The sequence below is a fragment of the Schistocerca gregaria genome, chromosome X (assembly GCF_023897955.1).
Source record: "Schistocerca gregaria isolate iqSchGreg1 chromosome X, iqSchGreg1.2, whole genome shotgun sequence".
NCBI classification, from domain to species: Eukaryota; Metazoa; Arthropoda; class Insecta; order Orthoptera; family Acrididae; genus Schistocerca; species Schistocerca gregaria.
In genome coordinates this window covers 554,935,942-554,956,644 of record NC_064931.1, presented here as the reverse complement: position 1 = coordinate 554,956,644, position 20,703 = coordinate 554,935,942, and the positions used below count along the sequence as shown (strand labels likewise).

General features: G+C 38.3%; 1 protein-coding gene across 3 annotated transcripts in view; it reads left to right on the top strand.

Annotated features, from left to right (window-relative positions):
• Positions 1-20,703, top strand: part of LOC126297832 (intermembrane lipid transfer protein VPS13A-like) — a 759,301-nt gene that overhangs the window by 706,060 nt on the left and 32,538 nt on the right. For all 3 annotated transcript variants that reach the window (XM_049989081.1, XM_049989080.1, XM_049989079.1), the window contains 2 exons: positions 10,673-10,739; positions 14,427-14,572. In XM_049989081.1, the coding sequence (XP_049845038.1) occupies positions 10,673-10,739; positions 14,427-14,572 (213 nt within the window). The remainder of the gene's footprint in view (positions 1-10,672; positions 10,740-14,426; positions 14,573-20,703) is intronic.

Genomic DNA, 20,703 nt, shown 5'->3' with positions numbered 1-20,703 from the left:
ATATAGAAGTGTGTGTCAAGCAGCTATAACAAAATAAAAGTGCTCTTAAAGATATCGCACACTATTTATGTTTTATTGTCCACAACTGATTGGTTGATCACTGAGGTTGCTACACAGACTCCTCCGTTTTTAATCCTGAAGCACCGGGGATGTCAGGGAACTAGTGTTTCACAGTTCTTCCAGTCCTTGAGACCACCACTTATCACATCAGGGATTGTGTCTGTATCCATTGGTATGTCTGACTAGTGGCGTAAGCATTCTCCACATCCTCTGGGTGCTAATAACCTTGACACTGAGTGCCCTGAAAAACAACAAATAACAAGATTTTCTGTGGCCACATTCCTGTGTGGTTAGGAAATTTTGTTTTCTATTGCTGCGGATCTAGATGCCATGACTGGTGGCTGCTGGGCCGTCATGTCCTCTTCGGCATAGGTTGGTTTCAGGTGTTCAGTAGAAACAGTCTTGTAATTTACCATTCCACTCTATTTTGAATATATTGATGCATCATTGGAGAACTCTGTATGTTCCTATGTACAGAGGTTGTAAATGTGCTCAGCCAGGCATGTGTTGTTGTCAGCAGGTCCTTGTGGATAAAGAGTTATTTATCTCCATGTATTTTCAGTCCTGTTGGCCAACTGGCTGAAGTCCATTGCGGCTTCTTCATTTGAAATATATATATATATATATATATATATATATATATATATATTAATGAGCTGAGCCAGGAGTTTTAGATTTTCTCTGTATAGCAGTTGTGCTGCAGAGCTCCAAATCCCCTTTAACGGCTGTTCCCAGCCCTAACAGCACCAACAAAAATGAATCTACACGCTGATCTCCCATTCACATTATACATGCCTTCAAAGTTCTGTGGAACCTTCCTACCATCCTGTTGCTTGCTTGATTGTAGCTAGTGGTTCTGATAAATGAGCACCCACATAGCTGTAGAAGCTTTTGGAACAACAGTAACTCGAATTGCCTCCCACAATCAATTGTTATTGTCTGAGGCACACCAAATCTTGTGATCCAGTAGTTGATAAAAGCTCTGACCATTGTTTCTCCTGGCATGTCTGTGGTAGAAATATTTTCCAATCAGAGGGTACATCTGTCTGTCACTCTCAATAAGTGATTATACTGTCTGGACTTCAGCAAGGTCCCACCAAATCCAAATTGACAATCACAAAATGCACCATGGGTGTGTTGATGGCGCCTGATGGTGCTGATATATGCCTGTCAATCTTGCATGGTGACATGTCTCACATGATGGAGCCCATATTCAGCAATATTTTTTGATGCCAAATTGCCTTCTTTGTGAGCAATCTGAAGGTGGCTCTCACTCCCCCGCATGTGCTACATTATGGAAAGTTGTGGAGACCTGGCACCACAAATGTCTGAATATGTACACATGATGCATGATGCAGGATGTATCACACCACAATAAAGTTTGTAGTACTGGCACATAAACCTGTGAGAGGTTGAGGCTGCTCATTTACTGTGCAAGCAGCAGGTGCAAGTTGCTGTCATTGTATTGTTGCTCGGCTGTGTGTTTCTAAGGAATAACGCTCATGCTTGCACAGCAGTGCATGAAGAAGTCAGCCACAATGTTTTTGTTGCTGCTGATATATCTCATGGAACTGAGAGATGTAATGTGCCTGTCGGCATTTTCTAGCCAAGCTGTGTGCTGTGATCTTTGAAAAGAAAGTGGTTAAAGGAGCATGGTCTGTGTAGACAGTGGAGTGCTTGCCTTCCACAGAGCCTCTCATGTGTTGTATTGCAGCACAGATTGCATACAATTCTCTACCTATAATGCTCCACTTTTGTTGTGGAAGTGTATCTGAAAAAGGAAAAAAAGGCTCCATTTACTAATTAGTGCAATGCTAGTCGTATGGATATCTGACTGACCTCCACCATTAAAGCTAGTGGTGCATCAGGCTCAGAATGGATGAGAAGAACAGTGTGAGCTGCATATTACTTGATGTTATGGAAGGCTACAAAGTGCTCGGGCATCCACTTCGTTCTCTGTCTACCTGCCATATGCTTGCCTTTTTAAAATGTCAGATAGTGGTCCTTGTAGTGCTATGGCTAGGGGAAAAGCTATCTATAGTTATTAAGCAGTTCTAAAAAACACCTAAGATCTTTTTAGGTTTGTGGCACTGGCATGTTTCATATGTTTGACATTTTCTGTGGCATAGGAGCTATGCCTGCTGCAGATATCTTAAAGCCAAGAAAGTTCATGTTGTCTCTACCTAAAATGGATTTGTCCTTGTTGATGACTATACTGTATTGTTGTAGGCATTAGAAAAGCTGCCTGAGATGGGTCTTGTGTTGTTCTGGTGAAGAAGAGAACACCAAAATATCGTGTATACAACAGAACACAAAATCCAAGCCACAGAGGACTTGATGGATGATTTATTGCCAGGTTTGCGTCAGGTTATTCAAACTGTGAGGCACCACACACCGAACAGGATACTGACAGCTGTGTTTCTGACATGTTCTTGAGCTACTGGTATGTGTGTGTAAGCTTTCTCATAATTAATGAAGCTAAATAACTGTGTTTTTGCAACTGCATTATTGGAGTCCATCACATGCAGAGTGGGATATCTATCAGGCACTGTTCTTGCATTTAGAGCTCTGCAGGTACCATACAGATGCCATGGATTGTTTTTCTTCAAAACGATATGATGCGGCAAGCCCCACTGAATATTGGAGGGTGCCTTTATACCTGCTTGAATCTGCCTGTTTATGTCCACCTGTGGTACCAAACATTTCTCTGGAGTTAGTGAGGCTTAGCACCAAGTGGTGGTCCAGATGATGTTCAGATATAATGCATTGTATCACTCTTGCATTCCTCTGCACACGTGATCTCTGGAAAAATTCTGTACAATATGACATGTGTTTCTACTTCAGTTGATGATAGCTGCTTCCCATTGTAGAGATCAGCAGACAATAGAAAGTTGTGGAGAAAATCAGCCCTGATGACACCTGCACATACATTTGTTCAGTTCGATTCTAATTTTACAAGACTATAAGTATGAACACATAACCAGTTTTTCTCAAGATGCTTATTTGTTTGGTGAGTTACATGCTGAATCAACTTTTGCTTCCTGGAATGAGTATTTCAGAAGTACAACAAATTTAAAACACGTGGCTGAAGTGTTGAAGTTACCCTTACATGTTAAGAACTTTATATATTATCCAGAATAGGTTTAAAACATTCTGATGTTCTCGCTTAAAACTGTAATGCTTATTGTATAGTTCACAAAAGCACTGATTGATATACATCATATTCTGATGATGTGAGGTTTGGTCATTAATATTTTCCAACATGACAGAAAAGCTTCCCCATTTCTCCCTTCCTCTATTTTTTAATATAAAACTCACCCCAATCTCTTGTTGGCTTATTACATTATCTCAGCAGTGTCCACTGCCACAGGTGAAGTGAAACTGCACATTTTTAAGACACTAGACTCCTATCTAACAAGGTTGACATTCAAAAATGTGACTAGCCATCTTTATTTACATTTTCTGTTGTGTTGTTGTGTTGTCACTTGATGGCAAGATACAATGAGGTGACAAAAGTCATGGGATACCCCCTAATATTATGTCGGACCTACTTTTGCTTGGCAGCAACTCAACATGACATGGCCTCAACAAGCCACTGGAAGTCCTCTGCAGAAATATTGAGCCACACTGCCTCTGTAGCCATCCATAATTATGAAAGTGTTGCCGGTAGAGGATTTTGTGCAGATACTGACCTCTCAGTTATGTACCATAAATGTTCGATGGAAGTCACGTTGGGCAAGTCATTCACTCAAATTGTCCAGAATATTCTCCAAACCAATCTTGAACAATTGTGGCCTGGTGACCTGTCTGGGAACATGAAGTCCATGAATGGCTGCAAATGGTCTCCAAGTAGCCAAACTTAGCCATATCCAGCCGATGATCAGTTCAGTTGGATCAGAGAACACAGTTGATTCCATGTGAATGCACCACTCACCATTATGAAGGCACCACCATCTTTCATGGTGTCTTGTTGACAACTTGAGTCCATGGCTTTGTAGAGTCTGTGTCACACTCAAACCCAACCATCAGCTCTTATCAACTGAAATTAGGACTCATCTGACCAGACCACAGTTTTCCAGTCATCTCGGGTCCAACCAATACGGTCACAAGCCTGCAAGAGGCGCTGAAGGTGATCTCATGGTGTTAGCAAAGACACTCGCATTGGTTGTCTACTGCAATAATCCATTGACGCTATATTACACAGCACTGTCCTAACAGATTTGTTTGTCAAACAACCCACACTGATTTCTGCAGTTATTTGCATAGTGTTGTTTGTCTGTTACCATTGACAACTCTTCACAAGCCCTGCTGACCTTAGTCATTAAGTGTACATTATCAGCTACTGTGTTGTCTGTGATGAGAGGTAGTGCCTGAAATTTGATATTCTCAACACACTCTTGACACTGTGGATCTTAGAATATTGAATTGCCTGACGATTTTTGAAATGGAATGACTAGCTCCAACTACCATTCCACAATTAAAATCTGTTAATTCCTGTTTTGCAGCCGTATTCATATGAGAAACTTTTTCACATGAATCATCCAATTAGAAATGGCTGCTCTGTCTGTGCACTGCCCTTTCATACATTGTGTATGCATTTCTACCACATCTGTATGTGTACATATCACTGTCCCATGACTCTTGTCACCCCAGTGTAGTACCTTCTACAAGGCCATGAGAAATTTCCTTCATTTATCCAAATGAGTTAGTGGATTATGTTCAATGGTTATATCGTAAATGGATGTAAACTGCCTCTGTAAAAGGTACACCACTACAAGAGCACGTTAAAACATACATTCACCAAAGAAAGATTTTTCAGAGAATGTCTCATAAAAATAAATGTGCATAAGAATGTCAAGAACAGAGCAAACAAAGTAAACAGACAGTGTCTGCTAAGGACAAACGTTGTCATCTTACTTATTATGAAAGCCATAAATCATTTCTTCACTAAATTTTTTCAGAAATTGAATGCCTCATTTTTCTAATACACATGTGATGTAGAAGGGGCTAAGGGGACCACAAAGATAACAGTTCAAGCTGACTGTGACATAGTGTCATTGGTGCCTGAGATTTTTGAGTTTTATTGTAGAACTGACATAATGTATTTGTAAACAGGTCAGAAATGTAATTAGAGTGATATGAGGTTAGACTCAGATAAAAATACTAATTTTGGATTTCTTTTCATTGATTCATTTTAGTTAAAATCATTTTTACATCTTCTTTTCTCCAAGACTCCACCAGTAAAATAATACGGCCACCTTCTGTGGTTTCCAGTAGAACATAACATCCAGTTTCAGCTTCTGTTATAACAGTCTTCAGATTATACTGGGATCTAGTATTGATACTGTTGTCAGAGTATTCATATTTTTTGCAATCCTCTTATTTTTATTTCTTTGATGATACCTTTATTTATAGGCTCTCTTTATTTGGAATTGGTTACCAGATTTTTTGTATTTGGTGCAGCAATGCCTATCAGGATGGAGGTAGTTTCTGTCACATTAGTGTTTTGTAATTCAAATCTGCCAGTAAATTGTTTAGTTAGTATTCTCAGTGGATAAACTGCAAAACATTATGTATATGACTGCATTTATGATAGGTTGCTTCATCTATTTATGGATCTGCCATCCCCCGTGAAGAAGACTCAAATATTTTCATGATGGCATACTTAGCCATGGGCTCATATCATGTCCTAGTTACCTATGTCAAAATTTGTGCCTGACTGTCTCAGACTTTTCCAGGCCCCATTGTATACATACGGCATTTTAAAAATTTGTTCCACTCATTCAGGGTCAGTGTCTTTTCTTCTGAAAGTGCTTTGAGTAGCATCATCTAAAATTTTGTTGCTCCTGGAAATTGAAATAAGAACACCGTGAATTTATTGTCCCAGGAAGGGGAAACTTTATTGACACATTCCTGGGGTCAGATACATCACATGATCACACTGACAGAACCACAGGCACATAGACACAGGCAACAGAGCATGCACAATGTCGGCACTAGTACAGTGTATATCCACCTTTCGCAGCAATGCAGGCTGCTATTCTTCCATGGAGACGATCGTAGAGATGCTGGATGTAGTCCTGTGGAATGGCTTGCCATGCCATTTCCACCTGGCGCCTCAGTTGGACCAGCATTCGTGCTGGACATGCAGACTGCGTGAGACGACGCTTCATCCAGTCCCAAACATGCTCAATGTGGGAGAGATCCGGAGATCTTGCTGGCTAGGGTAGTTGACTTACACCTTCTAGAGCACGTTGGGTGGCACGGGATACATGTGGACGTGCATTGTCCTGTTGGAACAGCAAGTTCCCTTGCCGGTCTAGGAATGGTAGAACGATGGGTTCGATGACGGTTTGGATGTACCGTGCACTATTCAGTGTCCCCTCGATGATCACCAGAGGTGTACGGCCAGTGTAGGAGATCGCTCCCCACACCATGATGCCAGGTGTTAGCCCTGTGTGCCTTGGTCATATGCAGTCCTGATTGTGGCCCTCACCTACACGGCGCCAAACATGCATACGACCATCATTGGCAACAAGGCAGAAGCGACTCTCATCGCTGAAGACGACACGTCTCCATTCGTCCCTTCATTCACGCCTGTCGCGACACCACTGGAGGCGGTCTGCACAATGTTGGGGCGTGAGCGGAAGACGGCCTAACAGTGTGCGGGACCGTAGCCCAGCTTCATGGAGACGGTTGCGAATGGTCCTCGCCGATACCCCAGGCGCAAAAGTGTCCCTAATTTGCTGGGAAGTGGCGGCGCGGTCCCCTACGGCACTGTGTAGGATCCTACGGTCTTGGCGTGCATCCGTGCGTCGCTGCGGTTCGGTCCCAGGTCGACGGGCACGTGCACCTTCCGCCGACCACTGGCGACAACATTGATGTACTGTGGAGACCTCACGCCCCATGTGTTGAGCAATTCGGCGGTACATCCACCTGGCCTCCCGCATGCCCACTATACGCCCTCGCTCAAAGTCCGTCAACTGCACATACGGTTCACGTCCACGCTGTCGCGGCATGCTACCAGTGTTAAAGACCGCGATGGAGCTCCATATGCCACAGCAAACTGGCTGACACTGACGGTGGCGGTGAACAAATGCTGCGCAGCTAGCGCCATTCGACGGCCAACACCGCAGTTCCTGGTGTGTCCGCTGTGCCGTGCGTGTGATCATTGCTTGTACAGCCCTCTCGCAGTGTCCGAAGCAAGTATGGTGGGTCTGACACACCGGTGTCAATGTGTTCTTTTTTCCATTTCCAGGAGTGTATATTCAGATTATTATCAGTATTGTTGAATATGGATTAACAGCTGAGCAGGACCATAAGCAGAATATATTATACTCTGACTTGGGGCCCTGTTAGCCCCAGTTTTCGTTTTACATTTTTATTATTGTAATATTATCATCATTTCTAGTTTATCATGTTTTTATGTATAGCACATGCATCTAAGCTAAGTAGTTCTTCCAAAAAATTGTATGTTTTCATTCCAAAGGGTTATAATCATCAAGCACATAAATTCATCTTTAGTGATAATTTTGGTACATATTTGATGGAAACATGCTCCTAGTCCTGTGAGTAAGGGCATTTTAAACTTTGTCATTAGTTCAACTGCTGTGAACAACTTCCATGTTTTTGTGAGGTGTACTGAATATTGACACAGTATCACTCTTCTTTCCTTAGTGTAATGTATGCGGTGTGCATTTGTCTCACATTTATGGGGCAATGATTGTGACATGTGTGATGAATGTGATGTGTGCTTGTGAAGCATAACATTGTGTATGTAGTGTTATATTGGAAAAACTTTTAAGTTTAGTGCTCAAACACCCCATCAAATCCTGCATTGGTATTTGTGATTATGAAACACACAGGAAGAGACAGGGTATTAATTAGAAAATACCACACTCAGCTGAAACAGCTTCAGGTTTCCATATAACAGATGTGTCATATTTATCAATGTGTTTACTTAATGAAACTTCCAGAGTTTTTAAATTTTACACAGAATACCTACACACAGTCTTGTTGTCAATAATTGTATTCAACCCCTATTACCTGAATAAGAGGACATAAAATTATTACAATAGCAGGATTTGTGACAACTGTGCTAGTGTATATTAATATTCTTGGCTATGGAAGGGGATATCAGCTCTTTATATTTGAATATACTCTCACTGACAATAAAAGCGAATCACACAGAAGGGTTACAGGAAACAAATCAAAATTTCACAGACTGAGAGTATATGTGATATTATTTCATTGGCTGCAAAACTGAGTCAAATTTACAAATAACTTGGTAATAAGAGCCCACTTAGCAGTATAGTGTTGCATCCCCTCTAATCTGGATGAATGCACTGCTTCAGTTACGAAGGGTGCCACAAAGCCATAGTATCCTCTCCTAATGCAAGCTGACCAACAACTGTTGTAACTCGAAAATGACAATGGGATGGATTTGACATTCAAGCTGGTCTCACACATGTTCTATTAGTGACAGATCTGGGACATTGCTGGTCACTGAAGTACCTTAACATCATGCAGATAGTTCATGAAGATATGTATCAGATGTGAATGAGAATTGGTCTGTTGAAAGATGACACTGTGATACTGTCACATGAGAGAGAAAATATGAGGATGCAGAATGTCTGTGACATACTGCTGTGCCATCAGAGTTCCCTCAGTCACTATCAGTGGTGACCTTACGTCATACCTGATAAGACCCACATAATGACACCAAGGAGTAACACTGCTGTGCCTCTCCAAAACATTGGAAGAATGGCACCTTTCCCAAGGTTGGCACCAAATGTGCACTTGCATAGAATTGCACTTTGTTGCTGAACACAATGTGACACTGTTCATCAGCAGTACGAGCTTCCCAATCATGGAATCACTCCAACCACAGCTGGGAGTAATGTGAGGTTAATGGCAGACTGTACATATTATGGCTGTTCTGTAGCCCATCTTCTGCTAGTCTCCAACCAATGATATAGAATGACACAGAATGTTGCATGGAGGCCACGACATATTCTCAGTTGGCAGGCACAGATATGAAAGGGCAATGATGTATCTGGTGTATAATAAAGTGATCCTCCTCTGTGGTGGTCTGAGACACTCTACCAGAACATTGACATCATATACATTACCATGTATTCCAACATCAGGCCACTGTCACTTCTGAATGCCCAAAAAAATCTGGATATTGCACGATTCAATCAGCCAGCAAAATCGAGACTCACAATAAAGCCCCTTTCAACCTCTATAAGGTGCAGATAATGCTGTATAACATGAATATGTGGCATATCTGTGTCTTTCATAGTGGTTACTCATCTATCTCAAGCTGTTCATGCTCCTTATATTCCATATGTATCAGGCCTGGTAACAACATTAAACACAGACAACATTACTGCACCCGGGTGGCCATTCCACCTGTTACAGAGAATTGCAGAATTTATAAACCTGACAATGGAGAGTATGTGCATGAACTTACTTTGATGTCTGACTGTTTCATCTGGATTCTTCACTTTTTATGTTAGGTGGTGTAACTCTTTACGGTAGTCATCATACATCAACTGGGATAATTATGGTAGAACACTCTATTGCTTCTATATTTTGTATAAATTGTATATTCTTAATGTAACATATTTTACGTTACCACAGTGTTAGTATTTTTTTTCATCTCTACAACAATGGCTTGCTAGGATATTGTTCACTGATTATCACATCTTTCACTCAGTGTTTGAAGTGTGGTGCTTGTAAATATTTTAAACATGAAGAAGATTTGCAGCATTTGAGTGCCGAAGAAGAGTGAATGTTGGATGGAAAGAAACACTTCTAATATATTTTTCTTCTGAAATATTTTAGAAAAGCAAAGGCAGCAGATGTTGATAGACATAATTTTTTCCTGGTGCTAGAAAGTGAAGAAAATGGTTCTGTTGTCTCCAAGGCAGTCGCTGTGTCTGGGGAATCCACAATGATGAGTGATCATCTTGTAACTGTTGCATTTCAGTAAAATATACAAAAGTACATTAAATGAAAACCACAGAAATCAGCAGGTGGCAGTGGAAGTGGAACTGTAATTATCTGTCATATGTCAGCTTATTAGCAACAATGATTATTCCTATATATGATTCTTATTGGTGGCTGGAAATTGTACTGTTTTGTCAATATAAAAAATTGAGAAATGATTGAGCCACAACATAGAGGCAATAACCCATACAAAAGCTTCTGTCTGTGTGCTTAATATGATGTTACATCTCATTTGAGGTAAAGGATTATGCACTACAAAGGCTTACAGCAACCCAAAACACTACAAATGTTGTCATTAAAATAACATTTAAGAGTGAAAAGAGTAAACATTATATATTCCACTGCATTAGATTTAAGTTGTCAGAAAATCTTCAGACAAATGTTACTTCCTAGGTGGTCTTCTTAAGCTAAAAATCAGCTTATTTTTAAGTACATTGTTGCAGTCAATGCTTCATATTTTATTCCGTCTTGAAGTCAAAACTTAGCAACAGTTATACACTTCTCAAGGGTCAATATTTTATTTATGGTGTGATGCATAATAAATGCTTCAGTTACTATATTGTTTTTCCAAATTTTGACCTTGTTTTAATTTTTACAGAGCTGTTGAAATGGGAGAAGATATAGTAATGAGAAAGCGTCTTCCTCGCTACATGAATCCATACCAGGTATTTATAAATAAATACACACACACACACACACACACACACACACACACACACACACACACACACACACACCTATATGTGTAAGATTGTGGACTCTTTCAATAGTGATATGTAACATGTTATAAAATGTGATCTCTATTGTGAAGACATGTAGAAAGAACTACATATGATCATTGTCTTTTCTTTTAAAGAGAACTTTATGTAGATAGTGGACTGTTAGTAAGCACCTAAGCAGTTAGAAGCATGTTTGGAGAGACCTTCCTGCCCACTCATCTCTGTCTTGAATTGGATTCATTAATTTCATTTATGTTAAAATACTTTTTTTTATATTTGGAGAGCCATCCTGCTCCCCAAATTTGAAGCAGTTTCATTAATTTCATCAATACAGTCATATGAACTCTCTAGATTTATGGCTCTGCCTACATTACTACTATATCCTATAAATCCCTGTAAAGTGGCAGAAAGTAAAACATGTCACAGTGGAAGGCTGGTGAGCAAGAGTCTTTTATAATTTGCATTGAACTATGAGAGTGAATTCACTCTCATTGTAATTTGACTTTGGGAAAGCATTTCCACATATCTGTACTATGTTTTGATGATCAAAATACTCCAAGGGATTAACTTTAGCCTCAATGATGCTTCTCATTTACATTGTCCTCCTGTGTTGGTAACTGTGGAGCATGTTGCTGTAGTATGAAAATTGGTGCAGAAATATCAATGGGTATCAATCCATCACAGAGGAGGTTTGGAGTTCCTCTTATTCTGCTATTTACATTGATGTGCAAAATCTCACTGGAACAAAGCAGTTTCAAACTTCGTGGATACCACATTGCTCAACAGAGGAGTAGAGACAAGTACATCATGTGTTATGCTGCAAAGAATTTCACAACAATTTGGAATGCCTCATGTCTCTATGTGAATTGGAATTTTACAGTGACAAAACCTAAGTCCCAGTCAGTTCACAAAAGCAGATAGTCATGTTGAAAAAATAAAAATTTTGTGTTCCTCTTAGTTTTATCGGCAAACACAACATGTAGTGTCTGATATACAGTACAGTGCTTGAATCAAGTTGTAAATGTTCTCAAACTATCGGGCAGTGCCAAGAACTGTCAGCTCGTTTATGCATTGCTCATTCCAGGAACAGTTTAAACATTTGTACTTACTATTTAATAGCAGTAGGCTTGAAATCTTGATCAACCTCAGTATACAAATATATTTACAAACAAAAACACCAGCATTGCTTAGTTATAGTACGTTGAGTGGGAGAGCAAACTGGTCACTTTACATGGAGAGCTTCTGTCCAGAAATGCATAGTTTTGACACTGTGTGGCATCAGATTTAGAGAAGAGTTTGGATGTAGTGATGGTCAGGTGTTTCACATTTCATGTAGAAAGCCCAAAATAGCATAATTCTTTACAATAGGGGTTTTGAAATTTTGACCTCCTAAATGGTTGTAGAGCATACATTAGCAGTCTAGAAACTGATGCATGTTGATAGATGTGGTGCTGAAAGTTCAGTATTTCGGTTGTAGGGTGGATTTCTTTGACAACGTTCCTCATCTGATGTTACAGTAGTAGCTTACACAATAAGTATTCATAGTATCTAAAAGAAAATAGTCAAGATGTATTAGATATGGTGATCATAGTGGTCATGAGAAGGACCCACCTCCACCAGTCTTTTGCTGAAAGAAGGATCATTGTGGTGCCACACATTTTAATCAAAGGTGAGCTGGAGCTCAGCTGTATCACACTGACCCTATCTGATTAATCCGTAGCTACACCTCAGACAATAGTGAAGGAGAAACATCTTGAGTGACCATGCCTTCAGCAGTAAATGGCTGAGAATTGTGGCTGTAGTATGCAGCATTGCAAATACTACTGTGCAGACTGAACTCATACTCCATTGTTGTTGCCATGACTTTCTTCAGATGGTATGGATATAGCTCTTCTCCATAGACAATTCTCCACTGAGTACCATGAGAAGTGTCCAATGCTTATGCCACTTGGAGGGTGTTAATGGATAGTTGCCCTTCAGAGTGCTTCAAAATGTCATCTTCAAAGGCTATTGTTTGAAGCAAGCATGATTTTTGACTTCTTAAACTACACAACAATGCAGAATAATTTTGACAGAAGGTTTTCTAAATGCACAGTAAATTACTCATTATCTCAGAATACTACTTTACATACAGGAAAATGTAACGAGCGTAGAAAATAATTTCGCCATATGTACATGCTACACTTTTGTTGCTGTCTAGCACAAATACTGAATCGTGTTGGTGTTTTTTTGATAGTGTTCATTGTGGACTATGCCTTCACAAGTAATTTCTTGCTTAAAAAAGTAAACTCTGACTGAACAGGCCATAAAGGCCCAAGGGTACCGACCAGCCACTGTGTCATCCACAGCCCACAGGTGTCGGTGGATGAAAGAGGTCAGCACACTGCTCTCCTGGCCACCGGCTGTATGTCAGTTTGCGAGACTGTAGGCGCTACTTTTCATTCAAGTAGCTCAGTTTGCCTCACAAGAGCTGAGTGTACCCCACTTGCCAACAGTGCTCGACAGACTGGATGATCACCCATCCAAGTGCTAGCGCAGCCCGACAGCGCTTAACTTCGATGATCTGCTGGGAACCAGTGTTACCACTACAGTAAGGCCATTGGCAATTTCTTGGATAAAGGCTCTAGATTTCCGGCAAAATAAAGAAAATCTGGAGGAAACAACAATATCAGTGGATTCAAAGAATAAAGAGATGCATTGCAAAAACTGAAAATTGTTTAAAAGAAGCAAAATAAATGAGCCTGTACCAAAAGAAATGTTGGTGGATTGTAAATTTAATTTTTTTATCTTAGCGTGTAATCATTTACAACATTTTTTTAAGCACTTGAATTACAAAATGGATTCTTGTTTTCACAGTAATTCAATTCAAGGCCTAGTTCATCATTCCAAAATTTCATTTATTTTATGAAATGATAATTTTTAGATTTTTAAATATGTTTATTTATTAACATCTTTTATATTTCTGATACTGCTTTCTCAGTAAATGGATTTAATTGGGATTGTCTATACATTTTAGATTCAATTTTGTGACTGAATTTAACCAGGTACATCACTCTGGTCTTGTTTTTGAAGGGTCCCCAGTTGCTTGTAACAGATACATTCTAACAGATATATGCAATATAGTTATAGATATTGTGACTATTGATATTTGGTGTTAACCTTATATAGGTTGTAAACATGCTATTTTGCACATTATTTCCAGTCTTTTATATTTTTCACAAAATTTACTTACTGGTTTTCCCGTTCAGTGAATGTATGCTCACTTAGTACATTGTGTATTCAAGTAGATCAGTTGCATACGGCATGAGATGTGTACATCATATAATGTAACATGTTATCGTGTGTTGTTGTCAGTATATGATGGAAGATTGCATGTTAAGAGAATTTTTGATAAAAAGTATTAGAAATTTGGAACTAATTACATGTATGAATTAATAGGAAATCTGTTTTCCATTTTGTATTAATTTAAAATTCACATTTTTATCATTGCTGTTTGTTACTAAAATGATTCTTCTCAACACATAAATTAATTTTTATAATATTTCTTTCCATTATATTTCATTTTAATAGATTTTACTGAAATTAATAGATACAGCAATTTTATACATTATTGTTTAATATGTTTAATTCTAGGGTATAAAACCTTACTCAAGGTATGAAGCTATTGGCATGCATCTGCTGAACACATTAAGCAAAGGGCACTATTGTGATACTGACACATATTGGGCACATGCATGTCTTACAAATGATGCTAAAAGAGCTGTTCTCATCACCCTTCAGTGAGTCTGTTATCTTCTTAAAACTATTTGTCAGTACAATTGCTCTTATCTTAGTATTTCCTAGAAAGGAGTCATGTTTAATGATTTTTTTTCATATAGTGAAACATATATGCTGAATAGTTAATATATGGAAACTTCAGGTTGGAATATCAATAATATAAGGAGAAACATAGATTGCTTCTCACCATAAATATGACATGTTGAGTTGCAGAAAGGCACAATAAAAAGACTGTTACACATGAAGCTTTTGGCTAAAGCCTTCTTCAGCAACAAAAACAAACACACATTTATTCACATAAGTAAGTACACCTCTAGCACACATGACCATCTTCTACATCAGATTGGACCAGAATGGTATTCTGGTCTGAATGTCATTCTAGTCTAAATGTGTAACATTTTGTTCTTATGACTGTCTGCAGCTCATTGTGTCATCTACAAGGTGAGTATCAATTGATCTTTTTCTTTATATTGCTGTATAATTAATATACGTACCTATATGATCTGTAACATCAAATATATAGGGACAAACATAAAGCTGTCTCATTTCCTCCAAATGAAGCTGTTAATCACCTATTTCCCTTCACAGAGACCACTCATCTGTACATAAATATATTTCAGCAAAAAGAAAAAGAAATATAGATAGTTGTATATAGAACATCCATGATACTTATCACAATATTCAGTTGCATAACTAGTAGTTCAGTCCTACACTATCCTCTGACAATGTTGTTACAATTGATCATATGTTTCTTATTTCTCTTAATATCCTATTGGCATTACTGTCTATGGTTTCAACACACCTTGCATATTAATTTCATTATTTTTCATTTAGAGGAAGGAGTCACAGAATAGGCTCGTATTTTTTCCTCTCTCTTATCACTATGAAACACTTAAATATAGATAATGGGCTCTCTAATGCTGCTTTCCCTGTTTCAGAATTCTATGTTCAATTATTATTTTATTTTCAAGAACTCATGAATAAGAAGAAAATTGATGTTGTTAATCTATCTGAACTCCATTAAACCACATGCATGGAAGATTTGTGCCCAACAGCAATAATTTAGTAGTATGATCACACAAATTCAATATAAATAACATTGTCTTAGGAAGTATGGATTTGAAAGGAAACTGGTACAACTGGAACTTACCTGGGAAATTTAAGGAGGTTTTACATCCTAATTATATTTTTCCTTTCTTTCCAAAGACTTTTTTTAAAGTTTGACCCTCACGTATTTGATCATGTTTTTCTGTTGTCTGTTCCATTAGTCCTTCTCCAGTTATTTTTGTTTTGGTAACTTTGTTAGTTAGATGCCTCTTTTCTTTTAAAACATTAGAAATGTACATAGGAGTAGGATCCATGTAGAGTACCCCCGTTGAGACATGCATTTGAATTAGTTTTCTTACTTAATTATTAATGTGTGGAGTACATATATTTTAGCACTAATTTACATACATTGTACACCATATTACATAAATTGTACACCTGATGATTAAGACAAATTTGTGTGAGAATACTGAGAGGACATAGCAACTGATACGGGATCATAAATCATAACAACACATCATGGTAACAAGCAACAGATACAATTCTTTTAGGTAATTATCAAAAATATGATTATGGAGCTCAGACAAAATGTGTGACTCAGTTGACAGTTTCTATGCAGGTAGCTTTTTACCTTGGATGGTGAGTGAGACATTGACATTGACACCTTCAGGTGTGCGTAGCTGTTCATGTTGGATATTAAGTATATTTTAACAGCCAATCAAACAATATTAATAGTGTATTTCAAAGTGGTGCAACTTATATTAATTGCTCAAAAATGTAAAATTGTTCACTACATAAAATGCAGATAAATAGTGTCCTATAACTCTAATACCAGTAAGTCGCAAATGAAATCATTCAAGCCAAGAAAATACAAAAGTGTAACAATTTGCAGAGATGTCAAATGGAATGATCACAAAGACTCAGTTGTAGGTACAGTGGGTGACAGTCTTAAGTTAATTGGCAGGATGCTGGGAATAATGCAGTCAGTTTACACAATAGGCAGCTTATGAAACTCTTGTGCATCCCATTGGGCAGGTCAGGGTTACTTCATTATGTCAGAGTCACTGATATGAGTTATACCACAGCTGGATAATCAACTTTACCAGCCATAGCTTATTATGCCTCATGGCCATTCCTCCTGCTGATTTTATATGCCTCTTTGACTCAACAGTGAAATGACAGACTGCAGGTGAATGGCAGATTGTGTTACATTCTTTTCCCTGGTATGGTGTAATATGCAGGTATCTGTGGTGTGGATGTTCTTATAGGCCTAAGAGACCTTGAATAGTTGCCAACTGATGTCAAATGCCAGCTCATGAGCTTCAGTGCAGGTGTGTGGTATGGGTCTCATGTCAATGGCCCCAATGGCCAGCCTAATTCTTTCATGGCGCACCATTACCAATGTTTTTAAATAGGATGATTTTGTAGCCCCATTCACTACACTCCCTTAGTCAAGCCAAAATTGCATGAAGGCCCTTCAAAACTGCAGCTGACAGGTTTGGTCTGTGTACAGCGCTTTCAAGTCAATAAGATGTGACAACCAGGTAAGTTTAAAATCAATTGTGAGGTTCAGGAATGTCACTATTTCTTTACCATTAAGAGCTGTGACCGTGACACTCAACTAGGGAAAGATATGAACAGTTAAAAAGACACACACACACACACACTTCTCAGTTGGGAAATTAAAATCTCTCCTCTCTGCCCATTCCTCCAACCTTCCATGAGCTTTAAGACTGGAATGAAATGGTTTCTCTCAACAAATTAGGAAAATTTTCTGATACCCAAATGAAGTTAAAAAAGGCAAGAAGACTTATTTGTTTTGCTTTATGAGATGCCATTACATACTATAAGGGACATTATATTGCACAGGTGACCTATAATGAGCCACAGTTAATACAGAATCAGCTCCCACATCAAAAAGAGTTTCTTAATTTCTTTATCATTAGTGGAACTGAAGTTCCAACTGCTCCTCTTAGCAGGTTCTCTGAAGCATGAAAAATCTGGATCATGACTGCCAGTGGTGGTAACTCTGGCGAAATTCTCTGCCACTCTCTGGGAAATGTATTGTGGGTTCATCTGGAAACTTCCATTCCATATTGTGGCAGCCACTGGGCTCTTCCCACCTCTCCCAGAAATTCTCCTAATGGTCTCTCTAATGGACAGGAAGTTTCATATCAGTGCACACTCTGCTGCAGAGTGAAAATGTCATTCTGGAAACATCCCCCAGGCTGTGGCTAAGCCATGTCTCCACAATATCCTTTCTTTCAGGAGTGCTACTCCTGCAAGGTTTGCAGGAGAGCTTCTGTTAAGTTTGGAAGGTAGGAGACGAGGTACTGGCAGAAGTAAAGCTGTGAGGACAGGGCATGAATCAAGCTTGGGTTGCTCAGTTGGTAGAGCACTTGCCCGCAAAAGGCAAAGGTCCCGAGTTTGAGTCTCGGTCCGGCACACAGTTTTAATCTGCCAGGAAGTTTCATACTCATTTATTCATTAATTAATCCTTGTTCCATAGATCATAAATACATCATTTCACATTTTGTGATGTTGTGAAATGTGACACTTTAACATAAGTATTCTTTATGCAAAATAATTAGTTAATATTTTTTTTACAGTTACTACTTCATACCTAAAACTTCATTTATTGAATAGAAGTAGTTGTCATTCAGACATTCTGCGGTAATTTTTGTAAACCATCAAAGACTTACAAAGAAAACAACAGGAAGACTTATACCTTGCTTGCAAATACAAAAGGTTTTCTTGAAAAAAGGAACCACAGCACCATTGTTTTTCAGAATCACATGTACGTATTTCCACACTATGTTCCTCTACATCATTTACTGTAATGATGTTTGGAATATCAAAATAGACTGCCTTTTGTCTGCATTCCCTATTTATGAATGCAAGACAAACTATTTTCATAAGCTTCATGCAATTTTTGCACAGTTGTATCTCTACTATGGACATATAAAATATTTTGTTGCATAAATTGCCAATCCCACCAATATGAAATTTAAGTTCCATTGAAAAATTGTTTCTTTTACATGCTAATTTGAGCCCTTCAGTTTGATGATTTCAGTTGTAGCAGCATATCCACATTTCCTGTTTTCAGCTATAAAATCAAGCAAGTGTTTTTTCACATTTGGATATTTAGGCTTTTGAAATGAACACCTACATTTCATATTGAGGAATTTCTCTTCACTTACACACCACTAATGAATTTTTTTTCCTACATGAAGTCCTTGCTTCCCACTTTCCATGTTCCTCTGCATAATCCATAGCTGGTAACTTGAAGTTCCTTAATTGTTAAATAGGGTTCCCAACATAATTTGACGTCTGCATCATGTATATAGTAGCAGTACTTTTGTAATTGACCATCATGTATATAGTAGCAGTACTTTTGTAATTGGCCATAAATTTAGTAGCATTGCCATTATTTGAGTTTTAGTATTTACTATAGTCTTGTGCAAAACGTTAAGGTACAGCCTATATCCATGCAAAAACAGGATACACATTGGTTTTCATTGATATTATACTTGTAGTTCCTTTGGATATATGCTGAATCCATTTATGTTCCACTGTAGTAAGGAAGCCAGCAATGAGGTGTCTCCTTCTTTTCCCTGTTTTTCCGCCATAGTGGGAATTTTGCAGTTACCTGAGAGACTTTCTGATTCCCTCAGGAAGACAAAGACCTCCATACTTTCATCTGATTCATAAGACAGCACAAACGTCATAATGGTCTTGGACCTAATAATTTTGGTCTGTTCTATACTATCCACAGCCTGTGTAATGAGATGCTGGTAGGGTTCTTTCAACAGCAATATTTTTTCTGTTTCTTTTCTTCTGTCTGCTGTGATGGTCTATTGTTTTTTCTAACAGTATGTTCTGCTTCCACCATTGTTTCATTTGTTGGCAAACTTGTGAGTATAACCAATAGTGCAGGTTTACACCAACATTTACAGCTGCATTTTGTTGTGCTCTCTTCAGCTGTCAGCATCTAAGTGCCAACATCAGTCTTTGGTACGGGCTGCTTTAGTGATGAAACCAATGACTTTATGAAACTAGGTGGCTGTGTGGCATTTGCAAGTAAATGTGGTGTGACTAAAGTGTTGAGTTTTAAAGCGCTGTATAGGGTTATGAACTTAGGGTCTAACCTTAAGGCAGATAAAGCCTTCTGCAATGTATCCCAGTAGATTCGGCAAGTGGGAAATCAGAATAGAAGATGGTGTTTTCTTGAGCTCACCACGTACTCTTTTGAAGAAATTCTTTACTTTGATGATGTCTTAACTTTTCTGTTTTTATTAGAGTTCTTTGTCATCTACATCCATGACATCATTATACTACACTATATTCTACTTACAAAGGCTGAGCACTATGGATGAAATGGTAAAGTAAGGATGTGGCTCAAGGCATGTCTAGATGATAGATCTGTATAGTTTCAGATTCCTGCAACTATACATAAACAACAAACCAAACTGATCAGTTCATATCAACAAGCTATGTAAAAGCCTGAATTCAGCAGCATTTGCCATTCGCTCAATTTCATCTTTTTTGTCTTGGAAACAATTAAAGCTACATATATGGGATATTTCCATTCACTTATGACATATGGCATCATAATTTGAGGTAACAAGTTATGAGCAGAGTCTTTATTGTACAGAAAAGAGTCATCAGAATTATGGCTAGAGTGCACCCTACATACTCTTGCAGAAACTTATTCAAACAGCTTTGGATCCTCACAATGCCATCACAGTACATTTTTTCACTAATGTGATTTGTGAATAATAATCATACAATTTACAAAACAAGCAGTGAATATTATGATCATGATAAAGAAGTAAACATGGTCTTCACAAAAACATAAAAAGTCTCAGCATGGTACAAAAAGTAGTACATTATTCAAGCATAAAAGTATACAATAAACTTCCATTTCATGTTAAATCTGTTATTGGGGATATGACTAAATAAAAAAAACAGCCAAAACTTTATATTTTGAATAGTTTTTTCTATTCTTTACAGAATTTTTTTTGTGCAACAGTTATTACAATGTGTTTAATTTTAAGCATTCCTATAAGAACTGACTAAGTATCAC